At 42.3% G+C, this 14164-nt stretch overlaps 3 protein-coding genes across 4 annotated transcripts; all 3 read left to right on the forward strand.

The window, feature by feature from the left end:
- Positions 1–2389: 2389 nt before the first annotated feature.
- On the forward strand, positions 2390–4240 carry LOC131705121 (protein S100-A1-like). Its single transcript, XM_059007356.1, has 3 exons — positions 2390–2515; positions 3240–3409; positions 4066–4240. The coding sequence occupies exons 2-3, from the start codon at positions 3272–3274 to the stop codon at positions 4204–4206; spliced, it is 279 nt and encodes a 92-aa protein (XP_058863339.1). The 5' UTR covers positions 2390–2515; positions 3240–3271; the 3' UTR covers positions 4207–4240.
- An 841-nt stretch (positions 4241–5081) lies between these two features.
- On the forward strand, positions 5082–9324 carry LOC131705122 (protein S100-Z-like). Its single transcript, XM_059007361.1, has 3 exons — positions 5082–5200; positions 8135–8304; positions 8917–9324. The coding sequence occupies exons 2-3, from the start codon at positions 8167–8169 to the stop codon at positions 9061–9063; spliced, it is 285 nt and encodes a 94-aa protein (XP_058863344.1). The 5' UTR covers positions 5082–5200; positions 8135–8166; the 3' UTR covers positions 9064–9324.
- On the forward strand, positions 5099–13736 carry LOC117395454 (protein S100-Z-like). Of its 2 annotated transcripts, none has more exons than XM_059007360.1 (3): positions 5099–5200; positions 12339–12508; positions 13336–13736. In XM_059007360.1, exons 2-3 carry the CDS (start codon positions 12371–12373, stop codon positions 13483–13485), a joined length of 288 nt encoding a protein of 95 aa, XP_058863343.1. In that variant the 5' UTR covers positions 5099–5200; positions 12339–12370; the 3' UTR covers positions 13486–13736. The 2 variants fall into 2 exon arrangements, with proteins under 2 accessions (XP_058863343.1, XP_058863342.1); XM_059007359.1 differs by lacking the exon at positions 5099–5200 and adding an exon at positions 9945–10032.
- The last annotated feature ends 428 nt before the right edge of the window (positions 13737–14164 follow it).

The raw sequence follows: 14164 nt of genomic DNA on the forward strand, positions 1-14164 counted from the left end.
TCTTGGGGAATTCATTGCACTCCAGGATCTTCTTTATCTGTGGTCCGACGAAGACACCGGCTTTGACCTTTGCCTCAGACAGCTTAGGGAAGAAGTCTTGAAGGTACTTGAAGGCTGCCGACTCCTTATCTAGAGCTCTGACAAATTGTTTCATAAGGCCCATTTTGATGTGCAGTGGTGGCATCAGCACCTTCTGGGGGTCCACCAGTGGCTCCCACTTGACGTTGTTCCTCCCCACAGAGAACTCAGTCCGCTGTGGCCAGTCCCGCCTGTGGTAGTGCGCCTTGGTGTCCCTGCTGTCCCAAAGGCAAAGATAGCAGGGAAACTTGGTAAAACCGCCTTGGAGACCCATCAGGAATGCCACCATTTTGAAGTCTCCTATGACTTCCCAGCCATACTCATCATACTTCAAGGCGTCCAGCAAGGTCTTGATGCTGTTGTAATCCTGTTGTAATGCAGCTGGAACTAAACTGAACTGGTGGGCTTAAGGCCCCTGTATTTATACTACTATTTATATTACTGGAAAGTTCTAGAAAGTTCTAGAAGTTACTCCAAGTTTACTCAGCACTGAATCTATCTGGAAAGTTCTGGAAAATAGGTAAATTTCAAAATATCACTGTCCTGGTCACAAAAGCAAAGTTTGTGGGGAATAATAGCCATTTTCTAAACTTTTGAGGCATAAGCAATTAGGAAATAACACTTACTACCCAGGAACCAAAAAAAAAAAAAAAAAAAAATTTGTTACACGGTGTTATCAGTACAATGATCTCCGATCTTTCAAAGGCAAAGAACGTAAAATAAATGTCATATCAAATCAATACGGTTATTATATTGTATATTACTTTATAGTGCATGTGGCAATGTGCCCTGCCCTTGTGTGCGTTTATATGTTGTATGTTGCGTGTGGTGTGTTAAATGTTGGTGTATTGTAGTTGGTACACGGGTACACGAGTATTTATATTGTATAATTGTATTTAGGTACGAGGATGGCACAAATCACTTCACGTGCATTTAAAGTATGTAATATGTGAGCACGGGGTTGCACGTAATTAATTCACGTGCTGGGATTCAAGTGAATAATTAATTAGTAATTGAATCCCAGCACAACAGTGTATATAGATGCACATTTTCATTCAGTCGGGGTTGGGTGTTCGAGAGTGGAGAAATACAGTTAAGGAAAATAACAATTGCTACAGCGTGCTGGAAGTGCCAGCACGGTACTTGTTTAACGTTCGTCCACTTGTTTTGTGTGTTAGTGCGTTTTGTTCGTCTATTTATTTTGGCGTAAGTGCCGTGCCCTGTTTTGTGTTCTGTTTAAACCTTTTATTTTGTTAATAAACGCTGCGTGCTACCGTTTGCTCTCCGCATTACTCATCACACGGTCTGTCTGTGTGTTTCTTCCGGGTCTGACGTGTCACTCAGCCAGCCTTGTCACAGTGCAATACTTATGTATTATTAAAATTGTGCTGGCGTGACAAACTGCCAGAGGACTATTTGGCAGAGACCGTATTTGTCAAAACACGATTTCACAGCGATAATTCAACACCATCGAGTTTTGCAAACCAAAAGTATCTAATTTTTACTTTACATTTAATTCAAATAGGGGCAGCAGTGTGGAGTAGTGGTTAGGGCTCTGGACTCTTGACCGGAGGGTCGTGGGTTCAATCCCAGGTGGGGGACACTGATGCTGTACCCTTGAGCAAGGTACTTTACCTAGATTGCTCCAGTAAATACCCAACTGTATAAATGGGTAATTGTATGTAAAAATAATGTGATATCTTGTAACAATTGTAAGTCGCCCTAGATAAGGGCGTCTGCTAAGAAATAAATAATAATAATAATAAAATAATAAACGGCGTTTTCTTTATTAAGAATAACAAATCGCTGTGGGACGCTGTGAAATGTCATCGTAGGTGTCAGACCTCCAACCCTTGCTGAAATGTCAAACGCTCTGACAGAGAATAATCTCCCCAGATATGTATTAAAATGCAACGGCCAAAGGGACTTGCTTGTAACCTGTTAACTGTTTAAGCTAATTTACGATTATTCTGGATGACCTATGGAAATCTTGGTTTGTTTTATTAAAAGTTTTTGTCATTTCAAATTGTATTTTCCAAATTACAATCGTATCTTGCATTGAAAATACAGTGTTTCCAAAGCGGTGTGCACATTTTATTTGGATATATATATTTTTCTGAGTATTTCAGACCTGTCAACTCTCCCGTATTCACCGGGAGTCTCCCGTATTTTGGTACACCCCTCTGCCCCCCTCTATTGGGGAACAACTCCCTATTTTGTATTTTCAGAAGTTGACAGGTGTGGTATTTTGGAAAGCCTGTCAGCGTTTAGATTTTAGTCCAGGAGGGCGTTCCCTGGCGCAGCCCGCTTTCTCTCATTGGACCATCAGTTTTAGGGAGCGGTGACCCACTCAATTCGCCAGGTTATTTAACCCATTGACAGACCGCTCTCCGCTATTAACCCTTCAGTTCAACAGTGTTTGGTGTCTTCTGCTCAGGTAAGACAAATGACGATGTCTTTTTTAATTTATTTATTGGGAGGGGGAAGAATTTAAGGAAACCTTAAAGGTGACCTGTTTCAGTTATTTCCTTTAACAGAGTGAGTTTAATGAGAAATGGAAGTGTCGTTTTTACTATATATTTACATACATACATTCTCCATTTAACTGTAATGCGAGGTAGGCTGACGTTAGAACATTTATCTGCAGGTCCCTGTGCCACTTTTAAATTGGAAAAGCCTCCGTTTCTGCCGGGTTATCTGAAAGGGGAAGCAGAAACATTGCAGATCATTAAAACCTTGAGTTTTCAGTTTTTATGAAATGGGTTTCCTATAGATCAGTGGTTTCCAATCCTTTTTATTTCTTAACTAGACCCTTAATTGAACTAACTTGCTTTAATTAGACCATTTGCATTGTGTTCAGCTTATAAACAGCTGCTGATTTCAAGTTAGCGATAACATTTTATAAGTAACTTGAACTCTGCAACTTTAAGAGCTGAGAACAATTAAAAAGGTCGAAATTAAGCAAATGATCACTTCAATTAAGGGTCTCGTTAAGTAATTGAGAGCTCAGTTGGAATAAGAACCAGCAGACGCAGGGGGTCCCCAGGACCGGGGTTGGGAAGCCCTGCTCTAGATCGAGATATGAAGAACAGTAATTGATAAACTGTCTTGTTAGATTCTGGAGTGTTTTGTGAATTCTCTCTCCTCTCCCCTCCCCTCAGGCCGGCTCACACACACCGCTCAGTTTCTCACCATGTCTCAACTCGAGGGCGCCATGTCTACAGTACTCAATGTTTTCTACAAGTACTCCGGCAAGGAAGGAGACAAGAAAACCCTGAGCAACGGGGAGCTGATGGACCTCATCAAGAACGAGCTGGGCAACTTCCTCCAGGTGAGTCCCTACCCGTCTCGCTCCCACGCTGGCGCTAGAGTTCACACCCCCGCCACTAGGAGGAGATTCCTTACGAGCTAACAAAACACTTCCACGCAGTTCAGACAGAGAATAACAACGTACTGTTTTTTTTTTGTCTAGTAGTGAAAGAAAGGGGATTGTAACCAGGAGGTCCCTGGTTCAAATCCCACCTCAGCCACTGACTCATTGTGTGATCCTGAGCAAGTCACTTAACCTCCTTGTGCTCCGTCTTTCGGGTGAGACGTAGTTGTAAGTGACTCTGCAGCTGATGCATAGTTCACACACCCTAGTCTCTGTAAGTCACCTTGGATAAAGGCGTCTGCTAAATAAATGCGTAACCCAATAAAGTACAAAATGATATCGCAGGAGGAAGCCATAATAGTAGTGCAGTATTTCGTGTGAGATTTGGAAATGTTACATTTCGGTTTTCTTTGACCCTATATGATGGAAACTACACAGCGGTATGTAGTTCAATATGATAACGTTCAGCAGGTTTCATTGGACTTCATGAAGCCACATTAATTCATTCTACAAGGCGATGCAAAACTGTTGACCAGAGCTGTAGATCATATAACAGGAAGGAAGCGCTTCTGTTTTATTGAATTTTATATTTTATTCCGAATCCATAAATGCAGATTCCCAAAGACCAGGGCGCGGTTGACGGAATTATGAAAAAGCTGGATGCCAACAAAGACGGGCAGGTGGACTTCAAAGAGTACTTTGTCCTGATCGGCGCCATCACCATGTTATCCAACGCCGGGAAGGGTCAGAAGTAGTGAGCGTGGAGACCCTCCCCCCCCCCCCCCCACCAACCCCCCCCTCCGAACCGGTCTTACAAACCAGCGCGCTGCGGTACGGAGAGAGGCCGGGGCGGTGTCTCGGAGTGCCGGCGCTGCGGGGTGATTCACTCGTGGCACTGCTTGTGTTCCATGCACTGTATATCACTGTGTACTGAGCTGTACTGGAGCCTTTCTTTCTGTCTTTCATTGTACCACAGCAGCTGAGTTGTAAGAACCACATCGTACCTTTATATGAAATAAAATTCAAAACACACTGTCGACTGTCAGAATGTGTAGATTAAATAAAGACTGTTAATAAAAAAATGCTTTTGTTGTTTTTATTTTTGCACGCACACAAAAGGTTTAAATGCATGAAAAATAATAGCAGGGCGGTTTGACCCAGTTTTGAGAACCATAATAAAATAAGTATTTATAATGACGCAATAGCGCTGGTTATCCGAAAGGGGGCGCATGGACAAACACGATCTGTCTTAGAACTTGATTTTCTGGTCAAGTGCGCGGATGTAGAGCAAAGCCCCCTTTTTGGCGTATTGTTTAATTCATTTGGCCCCCGGTGCTCGTCACATTGGGAGTGTTTATCCTAGATTTAAAACTGTGCACAGCAAGTGGAACTGTTCAATAACAATGACACACAGACTCTCTCTTACACACACACACACACACCTGTAATCAAAAATGATGCAGAATGAGGGACGGGGGAGAGAGAGATCAGAGAGGAAGGAGAGATAATTGGAGGGGGAGAGAAGGATAGACAGGGAAATGGGGGGGGGGGGGGGGGGGGGGGAGGAGTGGAGATAAAGATATATAAGGAAGTAGGGGGGGAGGTGTGTCCCTGGTGTAACCCAGCCTCTCTCATTGGACTCTCAGTTTTGGGGGCGTTGGCGCTACCCCAGGTTATTTAAGCCCCGGCAGACCCTTCTCCGCTATCTCCCACTCACTCCTTACCAGTCTTCAGTTTTTTTCTGCTCAGGTAAGACGCATTGCGATGTCTTTTTTTTGTTATTGCGGGGGGAATAAATATGTAAAAAAAAGTTGACAAATGTTTCAGTTATTTCCTTTAACAGAGTTTAATGATAAACAGAGTGTGGTTTTTACTATATATTTATATACATATATTCTCAATTGAACTGCAATGCATTTTAAAACTAATTTGAGCAGTACAAAACTTAGTTACATTTATTGAAGTCTTACAATACGACAGCTGCGCTATAAATCCACTTTTTTAGACTCGCGTAGGAGTTTGGTACACTGCCTCGATCTTCTGCCAATTTCAAACGCAGGCAACTGAAAAGAAGTCCTAATGAACAACACTAGCGGCCTCCTGCAGATCTAAAATGTCGAAGTGCGTGCGCAGTAAGTTAGTCATACATAAAAGTTTATAAATATATTTATTAGTTACAAAAAGCCAGTGTTTATATATTTTTGTACCGTGTTCGTGAAATCTAACGCGCACTATTTAAATTCTTAATAAAAAAAGCCACTATGCTGTCTGTTTTAAAAACAAAGCAAAAACTATCTCAAACCAGTCTTGCCTGATCGTCCGGGCCGGTCAGGTGTTTATTCCTAAACTAATTAAAGCGGGGTGTGGCTCCCCACTTAAAAAGGGTGATGCCACTTTTACCCCGACAGCGCACAAAGTACAGCTGCTTTATTAAGAAACACGCCTTGGCTAAAGTCTAATAAAACGTTGTATCTTCGTGCATTTGCACGATTAGAGCCGCTGTACAAACTCTCTCTCCTAGCGGTCCGTTCTCAAGACTAGCGCTGCATTGCTTCCAGTTGAGTCACCAGGACATCATCCCGTTTAATTGCTTGGCAACGTAGCCTGAAACCATTAAAGTGAGCCCGATTAGTTTTACTGCGTGTTTTAATTAAGTTGAGCTCTACCGCGTGTTCGTGTCTGCTTGGTTCAGTTCTAGTAAGTGTGTGAAAATATTGAAATGGTCTAAGCGCGATTTAGTTTCGTTCGTGTTCCCCGCTGCGCAGTAACTGTTAATACTGGTTAGATTGATTTGGATTAAACCCATCCTGTGGTAAGTCTGCCCTAGTAAAAGCACAGAGAGGTATGGTAAAGTATAGAGAAGCATTGTGAAGCACAGAGAGGTCTGGTAAAGCATAGGGAAGCATTGTAAAGCACAGAGAGGTCTGGTAAAGCATAGGGAAGCATTGTAAAGCACAGAGAGGTCTGGTAAAGCATAGGGAAGCATTGTAAAGCACATAGAGGTCTGGTAAAGCATAGGGAAGCATTGCAAAGCACAGAGAGGTGTGGTAAAGCATAGGGAAGCATTGTAAAGCACAGAGGTATGGTAAAGCATAGGGGAGGATTGTAAAGCACAGAGAGGTGTGGGGAAGCATTGTAAAGCACAGAGAGGTCTGGTAAAGCATAGGGGAGGATTGTAAAGCACAGAGAGGTGTGGTAAAGCATAGGGAAGCATTGTAAAGCACAGAGAGGTATGGTAAAGCATAGGGAAGCATTGTAAAGCACAGAGAGGTCTGGTAAAGCATATGGAAGCATTGTAAAGCACAGAGAGGTCTGGTAAAGCATAGGGAAGCATTGTAAAGCACAGAGAGGTATGGTAAAGCATAGGGAAGCATTGTAAAGCACAGAGAGGTGTGGTAAAGCATAGTTATATAAAAAAAAAATACCATGGACAAGGCACAGTTTAAGATGGTAAATTACAAACCAAAAAAATATATAAACAAATGCATTACTTTTTTTTACTTTTCTAAAATGGTTGCAAAGAACAAACACCTGAATCAAGAAAGATCTGGATTTCCCCTTTTTTTAAATTTTGCTCAAAACATGAATCTTGATCTTTAAACCGTCCATCTTCCTGGGCGTAGTGCTGCTTTCTGTTTCCTAACTTGGAACAGTTCAACCGTCTGTTGGCCTCGGTACAGTACTGTGGGCGTGCAGCGGATTACACCGCCCCCCGGTGGCCTGCACGTGAAATTACGCAAGCAGACAACGCCCTGGCTGCTCACCATGACATCAACCAGACACCTGGACCGCCTGCTCCTGTACTAGTCATGATTGCTACAGTGTCGATTGGTGTTTTTCATGCCTTTTTGGTTTTTTTCCCTTTTATTTTTCAAATCCCTTTCATTCTTTTGAAACGTTCTGAGCTTTGATATTAAAACCGAATCAATGTGTACATTTTAACGTTTACTTCTCCTGTATAGAGATTAGGTACATGGTTAGAGTACAGATCATTCAAAACAGTCATTGATAAACTAAAAACATACATACTCTTTCAGTTGGCTAGGTAACGTTTTGGCTTCTGCCTTCAGATAGCATGGTACAAATAGCGAGGTAGAAAGTTAAAATGTTCATCTACAAGTCGCGGTGCCACTTTCGAACTTCAAGCGTCAGTCTGCCCGGCTGTTTCTCCTTAATTGAACTAATTTGCTTGATTAGCCCATTTTCTATGTGCTCAAACAGTTGCTGTAGCTGTAACCCATTTTGGTAACACTTTTATATAAAGGTGCTGCTTATTAATTGGTTATAAATATATAATAGATGCTTAACTGTTATAGCATGTTAATAAAGCATAGATGGTTTATAACCATGCAATAGCCATAGGTGGAATTACATTTTTATAAAGGGGGCAGTTTTTAGCCACCTGTTGTACTTTGGGGTGTTTAAACATAATTCTTCATGGCTATTGCATGGTTATAAACCATCTCTAATGGTTTATTAATGCTCTATAACATAGTTATTAAGCATCTACTATATATTTATAAAACACTAAGCAGCACCTTGATAAGTAAAGTATAATTAAGCAAATGATCAGTTCTGCTCTAGATAGAGATATGAAGAATAGTAATTGATAAACTGTCTTGTTAGATTCTGGAGTGTTTTGTGAATTCTCTCTCCTCCTCCCCTCCCCTCCCCTCCCCTCAGGCCAGCTCACACACACCGCTCAGTTTCTCACCATGTCTCAACTCGAGGGCGCCATGGCTGCAATGATCAAGGTTTTCCACAAGTACTCCGGCAAGGAAGGAGACAAGTACACCCTGAGCAACGGGGAGCTGAAGGACCTCATCAAGAACGAGCTGGGCAACTTCCTCGGGGTGAGTCCCTACCCGTCTCTCTCCCGAGCGCTTTGAGCTGCTCCCATGCTGGCGCTAGAGTTCACTCCTCCGCCACTAGGGGGAGATTCCTTACGAGCTAACAAAACACTTCCACGCAGTTCTGACAGAGAATAACAATGTACTGTGTGTGTGTGTGTGTGTGTGTGTGTGTGTGTGTGTGTATATATATATATATAAATAAAAAATTAGTTATAATCACACTTTATATCTTTTATTTAACATTATGTAATCCAATAAACTACAAAATGATATCGCAAAAGTCTACCAGAAGGAAGCCATAATAGTAGTACAGTATTTCATGTCCGATTTCGAAATGTCATTTTTTCATCGTTCCCCCCCCCCCCCCCCCCCCCCATATGGGGTAAACTACACAGCAGTATGTAATTCAATATGTTAACGTTCAGCAGGTTTCATTGGACTTTATGAAGCCACATTAATTCATTCTACAGGGCGATGCAAAACTGTTGACCAGAGCTGTAGATCATTTAACAGGAAGGAAGCGCTTCTGTGTTATATATATATATATATATATATATATATATATATATAATAATGTGTGTGTGTGTTTTTATTCCGAATCCATAAATGCAGGATCCCAAGGACAAGGGCGCAGTTGATGGAATTATGAAGCAGCTGGATGCCAACAAAGACGGGCAGGTGGACTTCAACGAGTACGTGGTCCTGATCGGCGCCCTCACCATGGCGTGCAACGAGTTCTTCAAGGATCAGAAGAAGTGAGCGTGGAGACCCCCCCCCCCCCCTCCGAACCGGTCTTACAAACCAGTGCGCTGCGGTACGGAGAGAGGCCGGGGCGGTGTCTCGGAGTGCCGGCGCTGCGGGGTGATTCACTCGCGGCACTGCTTGTGTTCCATGCACTGTATATCACTGTGTACTGAGCTGTACTGGAGCCTTTCCTTCTGTCTTTCATTGTACCACAGCAGCTGAGTTGTAAGAACCACATCGTACTTTTATATGAAATAAAATTCAAAACACACTGTCGACCTGTCTGATTCTGTGTATTAAAGATTGTTTTTAAAAAAAAAAAAAAAAAAAAAAACAGTTGAGAAACTATTTTATTTATATATTATATAAGTATGAGGGTTGCCTCAGAGGTGCTAAAAAACGGGACCTCTGAATAGAAAGGGGGGTGTTAAAGGTTTAAACTCTCTTCAGAAATCCTGTGTAAGAGAGGAATAATTTATTTAACATAGTCAAGATCCTGGCACAGTAATAAAGCACAGAGAAGATAATGAACCAGCCCCCTTCTCAAAGTTTACTGCTGTGGTTTCCCCCTGGTAAAAGCACAGCACAGTGTAGTGAAGCACAGAAAAGATAATGAACCAGCCCCCTTCTCAAAGTTTACTGCTGTGGTATCCCCCTGGTAAAAGCACAGCACAGTGTAGTAAAGCACAGAGAAGATAATGAACCAGCCTCTGGAAAAAAAAGATTAAGGAAAAGAATCGGAGAGGAAGCAGAGAGATAATTGGAGAGGGGGATAGAGAGAGAGAGAGGGAGAAAATAATGGAGAGGTGGAGAGGGGTGAACAGGGAAAGGGGGAGCGGAGATAGGAAGTAGAGAGGGAGGGCAGGGAGGTCCAAAAGGGCGTTCACTGGTGTAGCCCGGCCTCTCTCATTGGGCGCGCCCAGGTTATTTAAGCCCACAACAGCCCCTTCTCCGCTATAGCAATCTTTAGTTTCTTCTGCTCAGGTAAGACAAACTGCGATTTCATTTGATTGTTTTTATTTTTTTATGGGGGTTGGGGTTTGAGGGTGGCATTTTAAAACGAATTTGACCAGTACAAAACGTACATTTTATTCAGAGGTTAAAACACGATAGTTATTCAGTTATAAATCCACTTTTATAGACAAAACGTCGGAGTTTGGAACACCGCCTCGTTCTTGTGCCAATTTCAAACGCAGGCAACTGAAAGAAAATGAATCCGAAATACTAGCCGTCTGGAAAGGCAAAATGAATTTCACAAAGTGCGAGTGCAATAAGTGACTCATACACGCACAAGTTCATAAATACATTTTTTTTAAAGCCAGTGTGTATAATTTGTTTAACCGTGTTCGTGAAATCTAACGCGCATAATTTCAATTCTAACAAATACAGCAAAACGCTCTCAAACAAGTGCGTGCGCAGGCCAGGTGTTCATTTCTAAAGTAATTACAGCAGGGCTGCGGGTCCCCTCTTAAAAGGGCGATCACACCTTCACCTGACTCTGTGTATATATTAAAATGCGGCTTTATTAAGAAGCATGCTTGAGTCCAATATAAGGTTTTTGTTTTGTAGTTTCATGTATTTGCACGATTAGAGCCGCTGTACAAACTCTGTCTCCTAGCGGTCGGTTATCAAGACTAGCGCTGCATTGCTTCCCGTTGAGTCACTGTGGAAATTCTTCAGTTTAATTGCTTGGCATCGTAGCCTGAAACCATTCAAGTGAGCGCGATTAGTCTTACTGCGCATGTGAAGCGTGTTTAAGCCTGGCTCTACCGCGTGTTCGTGTCCGCTTGTTTCAGTTCGAATACATTTTGTGAAAGTATTGCGATCGTTTTAAGCGCGATTTGATTTTATCATTCGTCTTCCACGCTCCACAGTAACGGCTAATCTTGGTTAATTTGACGCCTGGATTAAGAACCATGAGGTACATTTTCCCATAGTAATAGCATTGTAAAGCACAGAGAGGTCTGGTAAAGCATAGGGAAGCATTGTAAAGCACAGAGAGGTCTGGTAAAGCATAGGGAAGCATTGTAAAGCACAGAGAGGTCTGGTAAAGCATAGGGAAGCATTGTAAAGCACAGAGAGGTGTGGTAAAGCATAGGGAAGCATTGTAAAGCACAGAGAGGTCTGGTAAAGCATAGGGAAGCATTGTAAAGCACAGAGAGGTCTGGTAAAGCATAGGGAAGCATTGTAAAGCACAGAGAGGTCTGGTAAAGCATAGGGAAGCATTGTAAAGCACAGAGAGGTGTGGTAAAGCATAGGGAAGCATTGTAAAGCACAGAGAGGTATGGTAAAGCATAGGGAAGCATTGTAAAGCACAGAGAGGTGTGGTAAAGCATAGGGAAGCATTGTAAAGCACAGAGAGGTCTGGTAAAGCAGAGGGAAGCATTGTAAAGCACAGAGAGGTATGGTAAAGCATAGGGAAGCATTGTGAAGCACAGAGGTGTGGGAAAGGATATAAAATAAAAACCTGGTAAACTATGTAGATGCATAGCAATAGGTAAAGCATGGGTTTAAAGATGGAAAATCACAAAAAAAAAAATCATGAATGAGAAATGAAACTAAGCATTTTTTTTTCTTCCTAAAATGGTTCCAAGAGTACCTGACTCATCTTGATTGAGTTTAAACCGTTCTTCCTGGGCGTAGCGCTACTCTTTAATCAGAGTTTAATGTTTCATCCTCTTTGAACAGTTCCAGTCTGTTGGCTTTTGTACAGTACTGTGGTTGTGCAGCGGATTACACCGCCCCCAGGTGGCCAGCACGGCAAACTACACAAGCAGACAACGCCCTGCATGGTCACGTTGACGTCAACAAGACACCTGGACCGCGTGCTCCTGTAATAGTCCTGATTCGCTACGGTGTCGACTCCTTGAGTTTTCAGTTTGATGAAATGGGTTTCCTGTAGATCAGTGGTTCCCAACCCTTTTTATTTCTTAACTTGACCCTTAATTGAACTAACTTGCTTTAATTAGACCATTTGCATTGTGTTCAGCTTATAAACAGTTGCTGATTTCAAGTTAGCGATAACATTTTATAAGTAACTTGAACTCTGCAACTTTAAGAGCTGAGAACAATTAAAAAGGTCGAAATTAAGCAAATGATCACTTCAATTAAGGGTCTTGTTAAGTAATTGAGAGCTCATTTGGAATAAGAACCAGCAGACGCAGGGGGTCCCCAGGACCAGGGTTGGGAAGCCCTGCTCTAGATCGAGATATGAAGAACAGTAATTGATAAACTGTCTTGTTAGATTGTGGAGTGTTTTGTGAATTCTCTCTCCTCCCCCCTCCCCTCAGGCCGGCTCACACACACCGCTCAGTTTCTCACCATGTCTCAACTCGAGGGCGCCATGGCTGCAATGATCAATGTTTTCCACAAGTACTCCGGTAAGGAGGGAGACAAGTACACCCTGAGCAACGGGGAGCTGACGGACCTCATCAAGAACGAGCTGGGCAACTTCCTCGGGGTGAGTCCCTACCCGTCTCTCTCCCGAGCGCTTTGAGCCACTCCAATGCTGGCGCTAGAGTTCACACCCCCGCCACTAGGGGGAGATTCCTTACGAGCTAACAAAACACTTCCACGCAGTTCAGACAGAGAATAACAATGTACTGTTTTTAAAAAAAAAAAAAAAAAAAAAAAAAAAATTATATATATATACACATACAAATATTTTACTTGGTCATTTAGCAGACGCTTTTATCCAAAGTGACTTCGAGGCTAGGGGTTGACACAGAGTCCTTCACAACTGAACCACCAAGCCTTCATATTGTCTAGTCCCTAACTCGCTTTGTATAAAAGCATTGGTTAAATCGGTCCTTTTTTTAATAAAAACGAACAAATAGTTTTACTATGTAGATAAAGAATGCAAGCAAGATTGGACTAGTCTACGGCAATGGGCAAACATTTAGCATCGCCTAGAATCTTAGGATTGAGACACAAACCAAAAAAAAACCAAAAACATCATTTATACATTAACGTCCTGTAATCCAATAAACTACAAAATGGTATCGCAAAAGTCTACCAGAAGGGAGCCGTACTGTATTGTCAGATTTTGTAATACCAAATATTTTCCTGTTTTGTCCCTTTTTTATAGGGGAGTGGGGGGCAAGATGGGGAAACTACACAGCAGTATGTAATTCAATATGTTAACGTTCAGCAGGTTTCATTGGACTTCATGAAGCCACATTAATTCATTCTACAGGGCGATGCAAAACTGTTGACCAGAGCTGTAGATCATATAACAGGAAGGGAGCGCTTCTGTTTTATTGAATTTTATTTAAATTCCAAATGCAGGATCCCAAGGACAAGGGCGCGGTCGACAAAATCATGAAGATGCTGGATGAGAACAAAGACGGCCAAGTGGACTTCAACGAGTACGTGGTCCTGATCGGCGGTCTCACCATGGCATGCAATGATTTCTTCAAGGATCAGAAGAAGAAGTGAGCGTGGAGACCCCCCAAAACCGGTCTTACAAACCAGCGCGCTGCGGTACGGAGAGAGGTCGGGGCGGTGTCTCGGAGTGCCGGCGCTGCGGGGTGATTCACTCGCGGCACTGCTTGTGTTCCATGCACTGTGTATCACTGTGTACTGAGCTGTACTGGAGCCTTTCCTTCTGTCTTTCATTGTACCACAGCAGCTGAGTTGTAAGAACCACATCGTACTTTTATATGAAATAAAATTCAAAACACACTGTCGACCTGTCTGATTCTGTGTATTAAAGATTGTTTTTAAAAAAAAAAAAAAAAAAAAACAGTTGAGAAACTATTTTATTTATATATTATATAAGTATGAGGGTTGCCTCAGAGGTGCTAAAAAACTGGACCTCTGAATAGAAAGGGGGGTGTTAAAGGTTTAAACTCTCTTCAGAAATCCTGTGTAAGAGAGGAATAATTTATTTAACATCCTGGCACAGTAATAAAGCACAGAGAAGATAATGAACCAGTCCCCTTCTCAAAGTTTACTGCTGTGGTATCCCCCTGGTAAAAGCACAGCACAGTGTAGTAAAGCACAGAGAAGATAATGAACCAGCCCCCTTCTCAGAGTTTACTGCTGTGGTATCCCCCTGGTAAAAGCACATCACAGTGTAGTAAAGCACAGAGAAGATAATGAACCAGCCCCCTTC

This window comes from Acipenser ruthenus, chromosome 35 (genome assembly GCF_902713425.1).
Source record: "Acipenser ruthenus chromosome 35, fAciRut3.2 maternal haplotype, whole genome shotgun sequence".
NCBI classification, from domain to species: Eukaryota; Metazoa; Chordata; class Actinopteri; order Acipenseriformes; family Acipenseridae; genus Acipenser; species Acipenser ruthenus.